The 21,719-nt window shown below is 41.5% G+C and overlaps 1 protein-coding gene across 2 annotated transcripts in view; it reads right to left on the reverse strand.

Moving 5' to 3' along the window:
• LOC149180990 (uncharacterized) overlaps window positions 1-21,719 on the reverse strand; it is a 388,049-nt gene that overhangs the window by 340,291 nt on the left and 26,039 nt on the right. For both annotated transcript variants that reach the window (XM_089416396.1, XM_089416397.1), the window contains exons 2-3: window positions 17,869-18,013; window positions 17,439-17,566 (exon numbers count right to left, since the gene is read on the reverse strand). In XM_089416396.1, coding sequence (XP_089272522.1) covers window positions 17,439-17,566; window positions 17,869-18,013 — 273 coding nt within the window. The remainder of the gene's footprint in view (window positions 1-17,438; window positions 17,567-17,868; window positions 18,014-21,719) is intronic.

The following is a 21,719-nucleotide window of genomic DNA, read 5'->3' on the forward strand; positions in this document are numbered from 1 at the left end:
TGCAACATTGATCCGAATTCCTTGGCTAGAAATCCATCTCGGTAGCAACTCCCTCTAGCTTGGTTTTGCCCTGTTAGGTATTGTTCTGTCCACAGTACCCCACCAGCTTCACTCCCGGAAGCTGCCTACAGCTTCCTATGCCCCAGCAACTGAAGGATTGAGCCTCTAGGCTCTGCACAATCCGAGAACTGGCAAAACAACTCCCTCAGCCAACATTGTCAACCCTCCTGGTCTCTGCATGGCTCTGCGTGAGCCTCTTTCTGCCCTCCTCAGCCTCTGCATTGGCCTCTCTCTGGCCCGGACTGATGACACAGTCCCTCTACGTCAACCCTTCTTCTGTCTCTTCTGCAAGGATCAGCGTCTCTCACTCAGGACAGCTGATTCTGCTGCAAATGCTCTAATTAGCTGATGCCATCAGCTTTCTTTTGATCTGCAACCACGCTCTGATACCATGTTGAAATTTCTAAGTCCATTCGTTAGAAATTTTATCTGTATTCTTCTGGTTTATTTCTCCTACTTGTTAATTACCAACAAGTTATTTAAACATATAAACATTGAAATAAACACAATACAGTCTCAACCATCTACAGATCAACAGCTGAAAGAAATAGAAAACACACAAGTGACACCATTATTTTTGGACAACTCGTCCCCGAAAAAACCCAATGCGAGAAAACTGGTGCAGCAATTCTGAGGATTTATTATTATGCAGTATATCCTTGAGCACAACTGGGTGCCAAACTAGCTCACCCGACAAAGAAAAACAACCGACAGTAATACCTCTCCATTTGGAAACAGGTATTCAGAAAACCTGTCCCACGAAACCCTCTCTAGCAACTCTGAAGCACTGCGTCAACCTTCCACTGCTCTGCGTTAGCCTAAGAACCCTCTGCATCAGCCCTCTGAGGCATTGCGTAGCCTCTAGGACCCTCTGCGTCACTCCTACTGCGCTCTGCGTGGATGACACAGGCCCTCTGGCCTCTGCGTTCTCTGTTGGGCTCTACGTGGCCTGCTCTGGCTTTTGCGTCTACCTCTCTACCTCTGCACTGGTCTCTCGGCACTATCTCTGCCTCTCTGTCAGTACTCATTGCCCCTCGCTGTTGATCACTGATTCGACTTTACTTAGCAAACCTCGCTCTAGTAAATCGAATGACTAATCACTCCGGTGTGTTCTCCCACTGACCCTCAAGCCTCCTCTTATACTTTTCTTGTTGGTCCTTCAACAGCCGAGATTACATCTTTAATCAACGGCTAAGATTCGATTTGGCTTGACCCATAACTTTTGGAACCTTCTAACCCAATTTTATATTAATACCCATTAATATTATATTTTTCCTAAGTTTAGACTTAGGAACTCCATTAAAAATATTAATTATTTTAATATCTCCCAAACCGGTTAGAATCTGCCAAACCATTTCTCGGTCTTGGAGATCTCATATGCTTTAGCCTCTCCACCAATTTTCATGGCTAAAGCACATCCAATGCTACCCCAAATCAACAATCTGGGAGTGTGTTACAGCACTATCATTCAGCCACATACAATGAATGCGTATTTCTGGGTTATCTAAAGAATACGCAGGAGGAGAGTGAGCCACTATTGATCAGTGATTTGCCGGGAGAGTTAGAGGATTGGGAGAGCAGCAGTAGGCCAGCGTTTCTTGTGAGTTTTGGAGCCAGCTGAGCCAGCAACCCAACAGTTCGAATTACTGGGGTTGGGGACTGCACAAAGGGCCAATTCAGCATTTTCGTGGGGCTTAGGAGTAAGTGCTACAGCCCAAAAGCTCATCCAAGGAGTCAGGGGATTTGCAATAGGGGCCAGCCCCACACTTTGGGACATTTTACGGAAGGATTTACAGGCAAATTCCAACAGCCCGAGTTTTGCAGTTGCAGCTAAAGTTGGGCTCCTTAGGGGTCGAATTTCAGAAGTCTAAACCAGCTAAATTCCTTCGTAGGTTTTTTTGGGTTTAGGTCAAGGAGTTCAGGGCTCAAATCTTATAATTTTCTAAGCACAGGAAGTGGACTTTCCAGCCATTCAAACTTAGCAAAAAAGGCAGTTTTCTGGGCAGCGCGGTGCAAATTGGTGCAGTAGTTGGAGCAATCATCGGTTCAGCCATTTCTCCCCTGGGTTTGGTCATGCTTGTCCATTGAGACAAGCCTAGGTGCACCATTCTATTATCCATTGTATTTTTCCCTCAAAGAAGTAATAAAATGGCTCAGCAGTTCCTTATTTCCAGCATTTCCATGGGTGTTTAATGTGTATTTCGTTTTTATATTTTGTTGAACAGATTGCATGCTTCATATCACTTGTATTCCTATTGAGGTACATTACATAGTTCTACCAACTTATCATATATCTCTTTGATGTCTCCAATCTTGACTAATTTCATAAGAATCCCTTAAGCCCTTTGATCCATTTCCATGCACTCAGATAATGCTTGACCTTAGGATGGTTTGAAGACTTTTCCATCGATATGATCAATGACTTCACTTTCTTCGAGGACTACGTCTATCCTCCTTTTTCCATTCAAGGAAGTTCGATGACCCAACCAGCTTATAGATCTCCTTGCAAAACGAAGTCATTTTACAAGATTAGATTATAGAATAAAAAATACTTACTTGACAAGTGAAGATGAAATATTCAACTTGATCCCTTTGATGGTTGTTGATGAAGATGTAATACTGCCCCTTTTTGGATGATCTTTTTCAAGGTTAAGGAGGGGATCCTTGCTTCAATGAGAGGGAACTTGCCTTATAGCCTTTTGAAGATGATGACAATGTCTTTAGCCTTCTTTGCCTTCAAGATACCTAGACTTTTCGACGATGAATGATTGTAGATCCATAAATGCTTCTAGGGTTTCGACTTTCTCCAAGATGATGTGATCTTTTTCCTTGAAGTGCTTCTCTTGGATGTCTATACTTTGGCCTACCTTGCTTTGTAGATCTCTTCAACTTGATGAGGATCTTTGTGGTCTTTTGATGATGACTAGAGCATCCAAAAGTTGTGTTGGTGTAGACCTCTTCTTTGATGTAGATCTCGACTTCACCTTGATATCCTTCAACTTGCTTTGATGTCTTTCTTGAAACCTGATCCTTGAATGTCTCTTCGATTCAATTGCCCTTCCTTAACTGTCACCTTAGCTCTAATACCATGTTAAAAAATCTAGGGCATCAATAGTTAGGTGATTTCTCTTCAATTTGTAACTACTTTTGAGTGCTTTTTACTTCTTTAGATTAGGATCTTCTTATACTTAGATTATTAGTGTTCTTCTTCATCAAACAGCGACCAATGCATGAACATAAATAGACAAGAGACGCAGAATGTAGGCCATGAGCCAAGGACAAAACCTCTCACTCTTTGGGAGGAAAACCCGCACAAATTCTTCTTATGGAGATTCCAATTGACAAATACCAAGACCAAGACCCTTGATCTATTTGCCACTCCAAGACCAAGACACAAGTTCTCATGACAGTCAACCTTCTTCTTGACTCCTCTTCCACTTCAACCTTCCGAGTATTAAGACATTGTCACCACCAAGATCTTATCACTATCTTGCCACTGAGATCTCCTTTACCGTGAGACCTCCTCGCTGTCATATTACTGAGACCTTGTGATGACACTGAATCCTTGATAACATTGATTCATTCACCGAGTCTTTATCACTGAGATGATACCTAAACACAATAGCATCATCAACGAACTGTGGTTTCACTGACTGTTATGGCACCAAGAATGTATTTTTGAACTGATTATGACACCGAGACAGAGAGACCCTTCATTGTGAGATAGCACCAAGCTTGTCTCTGCCATCTTGTACCCTTGACCGAGCTCCTTCACCGAAACAATTTTTGCACTCTTTATCTGAGACTTACCTCTGTAATCATACGAAATTCTAGAGTGATCTCCGTACTTCTTCACTGTGATTAACCCAAAAGAGATCCTCGTTGTCCCTTATCTATCTGAGTTCCATCTGAACTGTAGCCTTCTACACCGAACTATGGCACCGAAACTTTCTCCTGAAATGGTCATCTGAATCTCAGAGGTGATCCGAACTTCTCATTGCCACTGTCCACCCAAAATCACAGAGAGACATCCGAACTCTGACTGTGGAATAGCTCGAGTTGCCTATTTATAGTTGTCAGCCCATGTTTATTAGCCGACATGATCTTATGCAGGGTTGTGTCTCCGAATTAGGTGAGCCGACATGATTTCTTGAGGCCGACTTGAAGAGGAGAACTTGTGCTCGTCTTTGGAGGGCTTCTAGGAAATCTTATTGACTCATCTACATAAGTAATATCCCCAAGAAGGGTTCTTCATACATGACATTGACTCTTTGACTTTAATGACAAATCCTAAAGGCTCTCAATGGGAGCTATCTAAAAATAAAATCTTTTGCTCATGAAACCCATGAAGCAAGCATTACAATAATAATTTTATTTTCTTCTTTTCATCATTTACAAAAATCACAATTACATGTCATTGTGAAGACCGAACCTAGTTACACTTTTCAACAGGACCAAGTGCAACAAATTTAACTGTCACAAAGAGCAACCTAAAATGAACTAGAAGCAATGAGGAATGTTAAGATGGATGGTTTAAAAGCAGAAATAAAAGGGGATATGGAAGGTTTGAAGAATGGTTTAAAAGGGAACATGGAAGGTTTGAAGGAAGGTTTAACAAAGTTGCTACAAGAAATGCTTCATAGTGGTGACTAGGTATTCCATGAAACTCATGATGAGAACAAAAGTTATGTGAATCATAATTTTAGAGACTCCAACTTTGGATTGAAAACCAACCATATTCCAAAGATCGATATGAGGAAGTTTGATGGCAAAGATTCGATAACATGAATACTACAAATGGAGCAGTTCTTTGATCTACACGATGTGCAACACACACACAAAAGGTGTGCATTGTATCTTTATATTTAGAACCCAATCAGTTTGTGTGTTATCGAGGTTTGTTCTTGTAAATCACTTGTCACTTGGACAATTTTTTATGGAGGAATTGATAGCACACTATGAGGATACAAAGAGCAATACCTTCTTTACCCAATGGATAAATCTCAAACAAAAGGATTCAGTTGTGGAGCACAATGAGAACTTCTAAAGATTGAATATCAAGGTAACTGATATTCCAAACGAGCATTTGACTCATGTCTTCATAGGGACTTTAAGGATAACATCCAACATGAGGCTCGCTTTGGGAACTTAAGTCATTGGAGAATGTGTTCAGGGTGGCAAGAATTGTTGAAAGCAAAATTATGGCAACAAGGAGATCTACCACTCAACTATAAAGATGGAACTGTTACTGCTCCTGGCCTCCCACAACCTACAAGGTTGACGCCACAACAACTAGAGGAAAAAAGAGCAAAAGGGCTTTGTTACTTTTGTGATCACAAAGACACTCAAGGTCATAAGTTTGTTAAGAAGAAAATATTTTACATAGTTGTGAAGAGGGGGAAGAAAAGGAACAAGAAACCTTAAAAGAAGAAGATATACACCATGAAGCAACCCCAAAGGTTGAAAAATAAGAAACAAATCCAACCATATCTTGTAATACATTGGCGGGAATTACCACTCCTCAAACTCTCAAGATAGAAGGATATATCAAGATGAAAAAGGTAATATAGTTGATTGATTCGAGTAGTACCCATAATTTTATTCATTGTAAGATAGCCAAGGATTTGAATTACTTTTTATATACGACACTAGAGTGTCAAGTGATGGTTGCAGATGGAAGAACTATAAATTGCTTAGGGAAGTGTCATAAGATCAATCTAACCATGCGAGAATATGTATTGAATAGTCCAATGCTTTCCATTCCAATAGGTGGTGCTGAGGTTGTATTAAGAGTCCTGCTTGAACCCCTTTTACCCTGAAAGTATGGTACCCAGGGAATCCTGACATGGACGTGTTGATTTTGGGTAGCATCGGGTGTGCTCTAGCATTAAAAACTGGTGGAGAGGCTAAGGCACATGAGATCTCCAAGACCCAGAAATCGTTTGGACAAATTCCACCCGGATGAAAAGTTATTAAAATAATTAATATTTTTAATGGGTTCCTAAGTCTAAACTTAGGAAAATAAAATATTAATGTGTATTAATAAAATATGGGTGAGAAAGTTCTAAGTGACAAGGATCAAGCCAGTTCTAATCTTAGCCGTTGATTAGGGACTTAATCTCGATCGTTGAAGACTCAACAGGAAAAGTATAAGAGGAGGCTTGAGGGTCAGTTGGAGATACACCAAGTGATCAAAGAATTCAATTTTCTGGGGCGAGGTTTGTCGAGGAAATCGAGTTAGTGACCAGAGTTGCAGTGAGGGGCAGTTCAGCAAGGGATTTTTATCCGAGGCTGAAGAATACATAGCAGAGAGGCAGCACAATGTCGGGAGAGACGGCGCAGGCCCTAGAAGGGCTGACGCAGAAGCCGTAGAGGCTGACGCTGGGCCTCAAAGGTAGCGTTGGGGAGATTCTGTGGGGTAGACTGAGAGCAAATCAGAAGACTCTGAGCCAGGAGAGGGTGACGCAACTCCTGAAGGAGTGACGCAGTTCCAGAGCAGTGCTAGGAGCAGCTTTTGTTGTCCAACATAGGGAACAGCCAGAGTCATGTTGATTTAGGGTAGCATCGGATGTGCTCTAGCCACGAAAATTGTGGAGAGGCTAAGGCACATGAGATCTCCAATACCCAGAAAGGGTTTGGGCAGATTCTAAACAGTTTGGGAGATATTAAAATAATTAATACTTTTTAATGGAGTCCCTAAGTCTAAACTTAGGGAAAATAAAATACTAATGTGAATTAATATAAAATTGTGTTAGAATGGTCCAAAAGTCATGGATCATGCTAGATCTAATCTTAGCCATTGATTAGGGACTTAATCTTGGTCGTTGATTTGTCAACAAGAAAAGTATAAGAGGGGGCTTGAGGGTCACTTGGAGAACACACCAAGAGATCAAGATTTCGACTTTCTAGGGTTGGGTTTGCTCAGAAAGTTGAGAGAGTGATCAGAGTTGCAGCTGAGGGGCAGTGAATACAGAAGTAGAGAGGCAGAGATAGAACCGGGAGGATCAGCGCAGTAGCCAGAGAGAGGGACGCACAAATAGCCGAGGTTAGCTAGTCTTGTGCCAGAACAGTCGGAACCGCCATAACAGCCGGGAAAGTTGACGCAGAGGCCAGAAGTCGGAACTGTCGGGAACAGCCAGAACTGTTGGGACAGCCGGGAAAGCCGACGCAGAGGGCAAAATCCGGAACTGTCGGGAACTGCCGGAACAGCAAGGAAAGCTAACGCAGAGGGCAGAAGCTAGAACTGCCAGGAACAACTAGAACTGTCGGGAACTGCTGCAGCAACAGGGAACGCTGACGCAGAGGGCAAAAGCCGACACTGCCGAGAACAGCCGGGAACAGCCGGAACTGCTGGGAAAGCTGACGGAGAGGGCAGAAGCCGGAACTGTCGGGAGAGCTGACGCAGTCCCTAGAGGCTGATGCTAGGGCTTCATGGGGCAAATTGGAGTTGTGGAGCTGCCGGAGTGTTTATCCCGGGTTTCAGCCGGAATATCTGCTTCCGAGTAGAGAGGTACTACTGCCGAGATTTTTCTTTGTTGGGTGAGACGGATTTGGCACCCAGATTGTATTCTAAAACAGCTTAATAAATCAAACCCTCAGATAGCTGCACCGGTTTTCCCGCATTGGGTTTTTCTGGGGACATTAGTCCAAAACAACAGTGTCACTTGTGTGCTTGTTTCTGTTTCCTTCAATTGATGATCTATAATGTGTTGAGCATGTACTTGTATTTATTTCCAGTATTTACATGGTAAATAACTTGTTAATTAACAGAACAAGTAGGTAGGAATAAATCAGTAAAGTACATGAAGGGTTTCTAACAGCTAGACTTAGAAATTCCAACAAGTCACTGTGGGATTTGATCATTCGATTGTTGATTTGCCAGAATATCTGTCTCCGGATAGAGGTACTACTGCCAAGGATATTCTCTGTTGGGTGAGCCATTTCTGGCCCCCTAGTTGTATTCACAAAATCTGCTTAATAATACAAACCCTCTATTTGCTGCACAGGTTTTCCCGAATTGGGTTTTTCCGGGAAAGATTGTCCAAAAATAACGATGTCCCTTGTGTTATTGTCTCAATTTATTTCAGTGCCTGATCTGTATATTTGTGAAGGCTGCAATAATGTTTACTTCGATGTTTATGCAATTAAATAACTTGTTAATGTAAAGAACAAGTAGGATATTGTAAACCAATAGTTGCAGTAGGGGTTTCTGATGTGTTAGACTCAGGACTTTTCATAGGATGCAATAATAGGGGCCTTGCCCCCACCAGCCTAAGAGGTCTCACCCACAACTGTTTGATGTATTTGTCCCTATACCTACTCCAATGTTGGCTCCTCATCATCATCATCACTGTCACTCTCTGAATACACCTCTATATAATGGCCCTTTCCCACTTTATCCTTCCCTGCACACTTGTGCCCTAGTGCCCAAGGCACCCGACAGCTAAATCAGAGCTTCTTCTTTCTCAGCTCCTTCCAAGTCTCCTCATCCATCTTTGGTTTCTCGATGCCTCCCTCTAAAAAGGTTTGACTTCTTTACTCTTCTAGGGAAAGGAAGGCTTAAGAGGGAATCTGCTCTTAGGAACAGCGTTTTGCATGTCCCTGGCTCTGTTAATTGTTGCACAAAGAGTGGTCGGTTCAAACCCTTTGACCCAACCACATAGAGGTTCAAACAACCCCTCCACAAATAATATCACCAGTCTAGCCTCTCACATGTTTGTGACCATAACTGTTAGTCTCTAAAACTCTACAATGTAAGCCTCTAGACTGCTTATCTACTTGATCTGGGCCAGCTCCCTGAAATGAAGCATTGGATCCTTCCTGCCAAATTGCTCTATGAGCCACTCAGTGAACTCAGTGTATGAGTTGATGCTGCTATGACCCATTATCCCCAACCCATGGTACCATCACTCATGGGTTTCGCCATCCAAGTGTAATGTGGTCAGCATGATGGCCTCCTCCTCCATCATTTGATGCAACTGGAGATATGTATCCAGCTTTTGTACCCATGACCAAGCTAAGCATTTATATGACCCATCAAAACAAGGGATGGTCACCTTCCCCAATGTCTTTTGCAGCTCGTGACTCTAACTCATAGCCTTCTGAATTGTCTTAGGTTTGCTCTTTAACTGGAAGTTATAGAGGTCGGTGAAACTCATAATGGCTTGGAACTCACATCCCAATGCTCTATACTCCTCCAAATAATCTGCATAAGGAATCCCGTGACTTGTCTGAATCCCACAGGAAAAAGGTCTTGCTCCTCTGATGCTAGTAGTGGTAGAAACACCAGATCACAGCATCCCTTGGGCCTATTTTGATGGGGCTTCCTCCAAAGAAGGGCAAAGGTGTGGGGGTGGTTTCGTGTTTCCCTTGTTGGATACACACTCCTTCCAGGTCAAACTCGGCCTAGGGGCAGGCACAAACAATTTTGCAAAGTTATCGACGTGTAAAAGTTTATTATCCTTCTCATTAGAACAAGGGGTAGTTTGCCTGCAGGTGTATGGTGATTAGTTATTGGTCATTAATTAGCTCAGACAAACCCAAATGTGCAGGAACATTTTGGTACAACCTTTAGTAGAGGAGATCATTCGACTAAAATTGACGTTCACAGCCCTCGCCCATCTGTTATGATCGTATGTTTGAAGGTGGGCCTTCCAACCCCGAAGGTTGGCCTTTCATTATGTAATTAGGTTTGAAGGTGGGCCTTCCAACCCCGAAGGTTGGCCTTTCATTATGTAATTAGGTATTTCTGCTTGCTTATCATGGACACGTATGGACATGGATTAGTGGGGGGGTTCAGCAGAAATAATGGGCTCGGTCTATACTCTTGACCTCTTCTCCAACTTGGTGTTTAGCCTCGTATCCTAGTCCAGTGGGATCTCCTTTATTGGCTGCTAGCTTTAGGAGTGGCACTACATGGGAAACCCCGATTTTGGTTGCGTGGTCCCGCTTCCTAACACCACATACATCACTCTCCTTCACTCTAACCCCTTTCCACATATTTCCCATCTAAGTCCAAATTTGACCATGGGGTCCACAAGGAGTTAGCCTCCCCCTCCCCTTGTCCACACTCTAGGTCGGACCTGGAAAGATGCCCTCGAGGTTGATGCAGCTAAAAAGAAATTTAATAGCATAGTTTGGCCACTTACAACAAGAAATGTACCATAAAATGCAAAAGATGGTCGGGACACAAAAATTTAGCACGTGGGCAAAAGCCAAATATGAGCTCTAGCATTATGGCCATCACCCTAGTTCCTAAATCCCCTTATGTGATCCCCCTGCATCAGTAATGAACCCATGATTGTCCCAACCCCTACTGGGTGATGAAATGCCCTACCCAAAGGGGATATCCACTGCTATATTATTCACATCATGCTCTCATTCCCTGGAGCCCCGAGCAATTAAAAGAAAGAAAAATCAATAAAAGGCAAAAGGCATATGAAGAAGGGTGGAAAAACAAAGGTCGGGGTAACTCATGTACCACGATTGCTCCCTCCTACATCTATACACCCAAGTGTGGGCTTCCTTCATTATAGCTACCCTTGTACCATGGCATGTGGCTTGGAGCCTTCCCTGTTGCCCCACTTTGTTCCATCATTATTTCACATGACACCTGCCATCTGATGGATGTACCATGGACCTGTCACTCCCTTAGAGGTTGAAACCACCTAATAGGGTCCTTGATTAACCTCCTTCTTGGGCCTGGAGACACTTGTACATTCAAAAGCTCATATTATGGAAGGGCATGCCACTATGAAGTGCCCACATGGTTCCATGATTTGTAAAGTTCATTTGCTCAATTGCGCTGATGAATTATTGTGCTGGAAGGGGAGGAGACGCATTAGATCTTATACGAGATTGCATGTGGATCTTCATCTTGGGGTTTGGTCTCCCTATACAAGATCCAAGCCGTCCAGAAGGTTATGATGGAACTTGTAGGGTAAGCATTGAGAGCCATGGGCCTCCACCATATCAAAGAGCCACACCATGGGAGCCGTCAGCACCACCTATTGCTTGCTCATGTCCCAGTTATTCGATGATGATGATGCACTTGGACCACATTGCCCAGCTACACACTTGGCATTTGATCCAGGGCCCAGATGGGGTTTTGTCTTACCTAGGGAGACAAGGGAGGGCTTGCATCATTGTTCCAGCCCTTATAGATAGAGCATAGGCTTGCTTGATTCCATTGGAGACCCATGAGGCCATTCTTTGTGTCCTCGCAACCACTTGAGAGCATCACAAGTTATTTGCTTGGAGATTAAGAGGCCACCCCCTTTATCATTGTTATTGGAGCCATCCTAATCATTATAGCACATGAGGGACTTGATTTGGCCTTCCAAAGGCCCTACTAGCTATTGTTCTATCATTTCGGCCCTCTTAAGGGGCTTGTCATTTAGTTTTGGAGCTATTTGGTGGGTTTGTCACCAATTTAGTTGTTATTTGCACATTAAAATATTAATTAGGGGCTAATTAGGCTAAATTAGACCATTTGAACTTGTGAGAGGCTCATATATATTGATGAGACCTCATTTGTAGTTCCTCATCACACTTGGGATTTTCGCTAGCCTCATTAGAGGATTTCGGCCTGCAATTTTTGGAGAGAATTTGGATGTTTTTGGGATGCACTTTGATGTATGGATATATTGCTATCTTTTTGGAGCTTCTAAATGCGTTATTGATGGATGGATATACTTCATATTGTCTAGTAAGTGCCTTTTCTTGTTGAATATCTTTATGCAAATGTCTAATGCATGGAATTCTTTCTCATAGTGAAAATTTATGCCCTAATTTACTTGATATGGTGCGAAATTGTGATCTTGAGAAGTTTTGCATGTGTTACTCATTGATGATATGAAATGAATGTTCCTAGTGGAAAATTGTTATAATTTGTCCATGAAACTCCATTAATTAATGTAATGAAGGTAATTGTTGAAAGGGGTAGTTAGGGCTTCCTCTTTTAGCCTCCTTGAAGGTCAATTTAACCTACTATTAGCACCCATGACTCCATTCTCCCAATGGTACAAGCACTAGTCGAATTCCTTGGTGGTCACCCTTCCTTAAAACTTTTTCTCCCTCTTTTTCTATTTCCATCCCTAACCCTAGGAGGCCAACTAGGGCCTAGCACGAATTGCATTAGAGACATCCCCTTGAGCTGTAAATTGGTACACTACTACGATGTCCTTTCTTCTAGGTGCCCAAAAGTTTCAAGCAATTCTCGTGGCTAGTTTGAGAGAAATCTCAAGCCCCTTATCTCCAAAATCATTTCTATTCTTCACCTTCTTTGGTTAGTGGAATTTCTAGGGTCATTCACTATTGAAAACTCGTTAGAAGTTCACCTTCTTTGACCCTTCCTTCTAATCATTGCTTGAACTAGTCATATTGTTGATGATCACCCCAAACCCTAGGCCTCGCTTGGATCCCCTAGATCTCTCTTGTGGTTCCAGCCTTTATATGATCTATATTTCACAAAACCTTAAGAGAGTTCCTTCTCCCTTTCTAGGAAACCTTGATCTAGGCATAACTCTTCTATTTAATATCCTTTCACCTAAGTCTAGGCCTCCTTCCCACAAGCCTTTCTTGGAAAGCCCTTCTTTGTTCTAAAACAGGCAACCTATTATTTGAGCCTCTCCTTTGAATGGGCTTTGGAAATCACATTGTACATTGTTATTGACCTCATCACTCTAGTGATTTCCACCATACTGAGACTCCTCCCATTAGGTGAAAGTCCGTAAAGAGCAAGGGACATTGACTGAGGTGACAGTGGGTCGTTGTCCCGTTGTTGCCATTTGGTCTAGTAGTTGTCCCTTAGGAACCCCTCCTAGGACCTCTGCTAGATTGTGTGGTAACAGTACCCATACACTTTAATGATTTCTTGGAGTGAGGAGCACTTAATGGACCATTTAACACACATTTGATGGAGATTGATCATTTTTGGAGGATGACGTCGTGGCAGAGAGTCTTATTTCCCACACATGTAAGCAATTTTGGTATTTTTATTATTTTTTGTGCTATCTCAAGGTCAGCTTGCAACATTTTACCTAGTTGAACACGCAAACTTTTTAGGGATTTTCTTGTAAAATTATGGAAAAGTGGCTTGGTTACCCTCATATAAATAGAGAGGAGCCACTTTTCATTATTCATCATCTCACTTCTCTTCTCTCAAGAAGTGCACACTAGCTATTTGTCTTCTTCTACTTGAACAAAATATGATCTTTATAAGGTGAATTGTCTTTGGAGGGAGATGTTTACATGGAGAGACTTTTTGGGCATTGATTGAAGTGATTGTAGTGGGATGGTGTAAGTTTCAAGCTAATTTCTTCCATCTTGGACGCTATATTATGTGAATTAGGGTTTTCTATTTATGCCATATTAAAAATTGCAATATTTTTCTTTGGAACCTTTATTTTTCATGGTATGTAAAATTTGTTTGCAAGAATCCTTAAAGAGAAATTTGTTATATGCATCTCTTGAGCTTAAAATCTCTCACACAAAGAAGTCGCTAGGATTTCAAAGTGGATATCTTCATTCTTTCACCCTCTTCATCAAGGCCCTCTTCATAGATCTTGCCCTAAATGACTCCATTGCACAATTAGATCAAGGCGCTAGTCTTGTAGGTGTTATATTTACATGTTATTGCCCTAGTAAAGGGATTGCATTTAATAAACTTGAAAAGAGCAAAATCTAGCATTAATTGCAAGTTAAAACAATAAACTTGGGCTGAAGTCTTCTAAATTATTGTTGTTTTATCCATGTTAAACCGAGCAAAATCTAGCATTAATTGCAAGTTAAAACAATAAACTTGGGCTGAAGTGTTCTAAATTATTGTTGTTTTATCCATGTTAAACCCATAAAACCTACATTGTTTGCCCTAAACCTGCTATATGTCATTATGTGCCTTAAATCTACATATTTTAAAAACCCTAACTTATATCAGCTCTCTTCTAAATTATAAACAGTCTTAGGGAAATATACTTGAACTTTAGGCAACTCTTATTTTAACCTTTCAAGGCTCTGCAAGTACCTTTCCTCAAATCATTAGACCTTATATCAACTTTAAGCCCTCCTTAGTTGAAAACCTTTTTCGTGATCATTATAGGTAAGCATCCCTTAAAGGATTAATTTCAGCACTAAATAGCTAGAAAAAGGCCACAAAGGTGACAGTGTTGGTTAATCTCTTGTTACCATGAGACCTAGGTTGCCTAGTGGGACTTCACACTAAGTCTGCTAGATTTTGCATTAACAATCCCCACAAGTGAGGCTTTCCCGGCAAGATTTAGAGGTTAAATGACCTAAGAATCTAAGCCAAATAGCTTGCTAAGGGACTTGCACCTGAACACCCTAAAGTATATTCAATAAAATCAAGGTTACGGGTGGAAAAAGAGCTTATGGGATAGAGGGAATTGTTCGCAAGGCCTTAGAGGCCGAGATATGGTGTATAGAAGTCGAAATAAGATTTCCCACTAGCCACCATCAACTAAAGAATGTTGTTATAAGTTAAGGTTTTACAGGAATGCAGATTTAGAGCATACAAAACAATATAGCAGCAATGAAAACACCCTATAAATGGTAGGATCAACAAGGATTTGAGGTTGTTCAAGGAGGTAAACAAGGGATATGTTAAACAATAGTTTTAATGGTTGAAAATGCACAAAACGCTAAAGATTGTTCAAATTTGTAACTAGGTTCGGTCTTCATAATATTTTATGTACCCTTGATCTTCTGTATTTGATGTATATATATATATATATATATATATATATATATATATATATATATATGTATATATATATATATATATAGAGAGAGAGAGAGAGATATTATTGCTATTTTTATAGCATGGGTTTCATGCTCAAGTTTAATTTGTTCTAGGTCAAAGCACCCATTGTGTGCTTCTAGGTTTTGTCATAAGAGTCATTGTCATATGTATTAGACCCTATTGGGCATTTTGTAACAAGTCAAAAGAATTTATTGAGTCTATTGACCCTGCCGCCTACATCTACCTATAGTTACTGAGAAAAACCTTTAACCCCACAAGGTGTGGTCAGTGGTAGGGAACTAAGAGAAGGGGCTGTCACCTATTCCCAACTCTCTTCGTTTAACTATCTCCTAGGCTAGCTATGGGGGGTGGTCAATAAAAGAAAACTAAGTTAAATATGTGAGGTTTTTAGGAGAGAATGTTAGAGTAAAATGGATTACTTTTTAAGATTACAAGCAAATATGATGTGAGCAAATAATGAAATAACCATTAACAACCATCAACACATGAAATAGGCAAAAGCATATGAAAGACCAATGCCTTCTAAAGTATTGCTCAAAAAAGAAAAATATTTTCTTAATATAAATGAAATGCTTTCAAATAAAAGCACAAGTAATCCTAGAAATGAAACAAGAAAATGTTGGCACAATAAAATAAAATAAGCAATACAAGATATAAGGATGTTTTCAAATATATATGATCAATTGCCAAATCAAAGCATACAAAGATATCTTGCAAAAGGAAAACAATTAGTATTCTACTTGCAAAATATAGATGAAATAATGCTTGCCAAAACAAAGTATTCAATTCAACAAGTAGTAAAATGAGCAATTGCAAGTAAAACCATGAGATGTGTTAATATAAAATGCACTTACACTAGATTTGGATGCAATTATCTTGGTTGCTTTTAATATAAAATGCCTAATTTAGATGAGAAGCCCTCCTCTTGAGCTCTTACCAAAGGGTAAAAATTGGGGTGACTGTAAGAAAGAGGGGGCACGGACACGGTGGTGTCATTAACAATACCCGTCCCCTGAGTCGTACGAGCCAGCGAGGACATGGTGGTGTCATTAACAATACCCATCCCCTGAGTCTTACGAGCCAGCGTGTGCCTCGTATCAAGAAGCTCTTTGGGCTCATCCATTAGGAGGACATCTTCAAAATAAAGTTGCTATGATGAAACCATTTTGGAGGTATTGGTTATAGAGCTTTGGTCACCCTGTACAATAGTATGAATCTAGAGGATATATTTCATTTTACATCAATGATGTGCTAGCACCTGTTCTCAATGCACATTAGGTTTCCATTGATTCAAAGGACAAGTGGATTTTCCAGCTTCATAGTGCTTGGTGTGTTTGACTTTCCTATAGAGATGTGGGTTTTTGCATGGCCAATTATTTATTAGGGGCTCCCGTCCAAGGCCAAGTTGGCAAAGAATAGCCTTTATGATGGTCTCTACGCTATTTTCAATGATCTAAGATAGTGAAGCATATTTTATGGGATTGTTAGTTTGTGAAGAATGTTTGGAAGTACAAACAGGATGAGCATTCACTGTTCAGTTCTCCTCCAGGGCAGGATTCACTAGTGCTGACCCTATTTGGTGATTGCAGATATTTGGTCCATTACTCCATCACTGGGATTTGGCAGTGCCGAAGGATCTCCATGCTATTTATCCTCTAGAAGATCTGTTGTCAGTATGTTTTTTGATCATGAGGTCAGTTCTTTGTCTGTATGTTTTTTGATCATGAGGTCAGTTCTTTGTCTGTTTTTTTGGTACCATGTGGCACGATGAGGTACATATGCAATCCTTGGCCAAAGGTTCCTTGCCGATAAATGATGACAAATCTTTAGATGCAGTAGCTTATTCTGATTTTATTTCTGCCTTAGTGGTTTTGAGGAAGATGATATAAGCTCCATTTTATATACCCTTCCACTATTTTAATTTTTGACTCACTGATGTAAATATTTTTCTTTATATATATGACATATTTCTCAAAAAAAGAGTCACTAGAGACAGTTTGTTAGCAAATGAAGAACTCCTCAATCTGAAGAATTTGCATAATTGGAGCCTTGCCTGGTAGCCAAGGAAGCATGTTGAAGTTGATCAGTGCTTGATCAAGAGAAGTTACAGAAGCTATTGAGGTTTGTGCCAGGGGAGGAGAAGATGTAGCATTTCTACTTTCATCTAACCTTTGCTTTAGTCACCCACTCTAGCTAGTCTATGGAAAACTAGGTTTCAAATACATGTATCTAGATGTACATCAACCATTTACAAAGGTGTTTTTGTCATGTACTAAGGGTTGTAGCATATGCCTCATTGTCTGGTTTCTTGTCAGTTTTGAAGTCAGATTGGTTGTTTAATCAACTCTTAAATACTAGCTGCTACCAGTTTAAATAAACATGTGGAATTTTTAGATGGAGATCGGCCAGGAGCTGGATTTTCTTTTCTTTTTTTTTAAATATGTTATTATAAAAATAATGAAAAGAATATTCCAAGCAAAAGGAATCTGTAAAATAGGCAAACAAACTAGTTTAGTCAGATCTCACCTTCTATGTAAAGTTACACCTAATGATATTTTAACTCATAAAAGTAACCTAAAAAATACTCATATTTGCCCACCTGGTCACGAAGAAGACCCAGGATCAAATATATTGCATGTTCTGCACACGATAAAGAATTTCCAGAGGTGTTACCAGGGATCCTTGCAACTTTGATCCCAAATTTTGTGGCAGCCTCAATATCTACACCTGGTACCATAATGTGTATGTTTATTCAGGACTAAGGTTCCATATGATGATATTTGTTTCATTCACTTAACCAAAAAAGCCCTCACAAATAGAAAAATGATGTCATCAAATCTAACATAATAAGAGCTGAGTTCTATCAAAAATGAAAACAAGTATCAGAATCTGACTGCCTAAATATGAAAAAGAGAAGATATTACAAGCTAAAATAAGATGCATTTGAAATTTCATGTCTAGAATTAATCAGAAACATTTAATGGGTAAAATATAGAAAGCCATCATTTTCAAATCAAAAAAGTGCATACCTTCCAGTCCTACACCAAACTGTATGATTAACTTCATTTGTCTTGCAAGAGAAATAACATTTGCATCAAGCTTCATCCCTCGAACTACACATACGTCATAATTTGCAATAACATCAGGAACTTTGTCAAAGGCCATAGCATCAACCTACAATCCAAAAGAAATGGACAACTCTTAGAATTGCTTGATCTTGTTAATTTAGGAATAGGAATAATGGATTTTGTTTAAGGACAAAATAGGAGGGAACTTGGGACAAAAAATACAATTACTCTAATTCAAAAAGCTAGCAAAATCACAAGGAAAAATGACAACTTCATGTTTTTGAAAAATTAAAAAATTGCTTTGTGCAGATGATGAACCTCTATATCGAAAAATATCTTAGAATGATTTTAAGTGCTTCTGGTCATTGTTACCCACCTGTCAAGACGGGTATATATACTTTACAGTGCAGCATTTATCACCATTGTAAGCCCAAGGTCACAAGTCAAAAGCCATGTAAAAACCATTTGAGGACCTATATTGGGTATCCTAGACATGTGTCTTTGTCTTTGAGTCGATATCCAGTTATTTGCTTGAATCATGCCCTATCTCTTGAAAATTTCACCAAAGTCACTTTTGTCCCTAATCGGATTTGAGGACTTCAAGTGGACTCTGTTGAGGACTCATGGTTTTATGGGAGCCTCCATTTGTAGGGGTGATCACTGTTGATTTTTTGGTAGCATCGGATGTGCTCTAGCCATGAAATTGGTGGAGAGGCTAAGGCACATGAGATCTACAACACCCAGAAATCGTTTGGAGAAATTCCACCCACAAGAAGAGATATTAAAATATTAATGTGTATTAATATAAAATGGGTGAGAAAGTTCTAAGTGACGAGGATCAAGCCAGTTCTAATCTTAGCCGTTGATTAGGGACTTAATCTCGGCTGTTGAATCGTCAACAGGAAAAGTATAAGAGGAGGCTTGAGGGTCAATTGGAGACACAGCAAGAGAGATTAAGAATTCGATTTTTTGGGGCTGGGTTTGCTGAGGAAATCAAGTTAGAGATCAGTGATAGTGAGGGGCAATTCAACAAGGAATTTCTATCCAAGGATGAAGAATACATAGCAGAGAGGCAGTGAAGTGCCGGAAGAGGAAGTGCGAGCCCAAGAAGGGTTGATGCAGAGGCCTGAGGAGCCAATGCAGAGGACGCAAAGGGTTGTAGAGGCTGACGTAGAAGCTGTAGAGGCTGACGCAGAAGCAGTAGAGGCTGACGCAAAGGACGCAGAGGGCTTTAGAGGCAGCGCTGGGAGATATCAGCAGATCCTGAGCCGGGAGAGGGTGACGCAGTTCCAGAGAGGGTGACGCAATTCCAGAGTAGTGCTTGGAGCAACTTTCGCTATCCAACACAAGAAACAGTCAAAGTCACTGTGGGGTTGATCATCCGATTGTTGATTTGCCGGAATATCTGTCTCCGGAGAGAGGTACTACTGCCAAGGATATTCTTTGAAGGGTGAGCCATTTCTGGCACCCTACTTGTATTCAGAAATCTGCTTAATAACAAAACCCTCTATATGTTGCACCGGTTTTCTCGAATTGGGTTTTTCCAGGGACGATTGTCCAAAAATAACGGTGTCCCTTGTGTTATTGTTTCTGTTTACTTCAGTGCATGATCTATATATCTGTGAAGGCTACATTTGTGTTTACTTCGATGTTTATGCAATTAAATAACTTGTTAATGTAAAGAACAAGTAGGAGATAGTAAACTAGAAATTGCAGTAGGGTTTTCTAATGTGTTAGATTCAGGAATTTTCACATGGTATCGGAGCGATTGCAGATCATAGGAGACTAAAGGCACCAGCCGAGAAATCTGAGAGTTTGCAGCAGAGAAGCAACTCTCCCGAGAGACGACGTTGTTCCAGAGCCAGAGACGCAGAAGGAAGGGTGACGCAGTGCAGAGAAGGTGACGCAGAGGCTCACGTAGTGCCTGCATCAACATTCTACCAGGAGAGGAAGACGCAGTAGATGGGAGGAGCCCACACAGTAGCTGCATCAACAGTCCAGGCCAGCAAAGAGGCAGAGGGGGGGCAGATCAGGCCTACGCAGTGCCAAGTCATCTTTCTCAGCCAAGAAGGATTGACGCAGTGGCTAGGAGGAGTTGATCCAGTTCTCACTATGATTGCGCAGAGCCGGAAGGGCTCAGACTCTTCGAGTTGCCAGGGCTAAGGGAGTTGTGCAGATTTTGATTTGAGGAGTTGGTTGGACGTTGTGTCTGTCATTGCAAAACAGTGTCTAAGGAGACTGAGCCAAGGTAGAGGGAAGCACTACCTCGACAGATTTCTAACCAAGAAATCTAGATCTGAGTTGCAACGACAAAGGAGGATTGGAGAGGAGTGATTCGACAGCTAGCCGAAGGATTTCCAAGAGGGAAATCAAGACTCAGAGGGAGTCTAGAGAAGAGGAGCAGAGATGGCAGTGAACGAAATGAGGGATCAGGATAGATTGGACAAGGCTTCCAATTTTGTCATCTAGAAGGTCAGGATCCTAGCAATCTTGGATAAACAACGCATCAAGGACTATGCCTTGAGAACCGTAGATGTCCCAGTTGACCCTGATGCAAATGAGAAGTATGAGGAGGCCCAGGCGAAGACGAAATGCATGATCCTAGATGGGGTCAAGGATCATGTCATACCACATATTGCTGAGAAGAACACGGCAAGGGAGATGTGGCAGACCTTGGCCACCTTATACCAAGGCTCTTCCGTGCAGCGGAAGATGTTATTGGAAAATCAGCTGAGGTCACATCAGATGTAGAAAGAAGAGGAGATAGATCCCTTCCTTCTCAGGTTGCAAGGGATTCACGACCAGCTTACTTCCGTGGGGTCTACACTGGATCCCGAGTTCATGGTCAGGACTACCCTGAATGCAGTCTTTGAGGAGTAGGAGGCATTTGTCCAAAGCATCTTGGGCAGAGCAACTCTCCCCAATTGGGAGGAGATGTGGGCAGCTCTTCGACAAGAAGAGCTCAGGAGAATGACCAAGGCGGGGAGAAGCGGGAAAGGAGTTCGAATCAAGGAGGAGGAGGAGGATGCAGCTCTAGCATCTGCGGGACAGCAGGGGGTTCAAAAGAGGAAGAAGAAAGACATCTCCAAGGTCAAGTGCTTCAATTGTGGAGAGTTGGGACATTTTACATCTCAATGCCCCAGGAAGAAAGGCAAGGGAGAAGCTTCAGACGCAAAGGTTGCTCCAGCAAAGGTGAAGAAGGATGTCGAGACTGATGACGATTGTGCCATGAGTGCTCATGCACCTCTAGAGAAAAGGTGGGGAGACAGAGTTGTAGTCAAGATGACTACAGAAGAGGGGCAGGATCCTTGAGTTACCCAAACTTTTGGATCACATCCAACTACAGGAACCCTCAAAGACGGTAGCATGATGATAGGTGTCGGGTGGAGCAAGGTGTGATGGAGCGACAAGGCAGTGCTAGAGTGCAGAAGTCTGTAGCAGCGTAGTGGAGGTTGCAGCAGTGCAAGAGGCACAGAAGAGGTTGCAGCAGCACAATGCCAACAGAGGGAGCACAAAATAGCAGCAAAGGTAGCTTCAGCATCACGAGGCTTCCAAACTGACCAGGATGTCAGTGTTTGGGTGAAGTCAGTTACTTACTTCTCGGTAACTGAGTTGCAGTGCAGCAGTTAGCAGTGGCAGTGCTATGGGCAGCATGTTGAGAGGGAGTTGCAGTACAGATGTAGCAGTGGCAATGGCAGTGTCATGGGCAGCAGTACAAGAAGCAGCAGTGTAGTGGATGTGGGGCAACAGGCCAAGCATCAGCACAGAGGACCGATTCGGAGGATCATTGTGATGCTTCTATGGTGAGGCAT

Source organism: Pinus tabuliformis, chromosome 3_2 (assembly GCF_031772625.1).
Source record: "Pinus tabuliformis cultivar Carrire ecotype Pingquan chromosome 3_2, CPIR1, whole genome shotgun sequence".
In the NCBI taxonomy this organism is placed as follows: Eukaryota; Viridiplantae; Streptophyta; class Pinopsida; order Pinales; family Pinaceae; genus Pinus; species Pinus tabuliformis.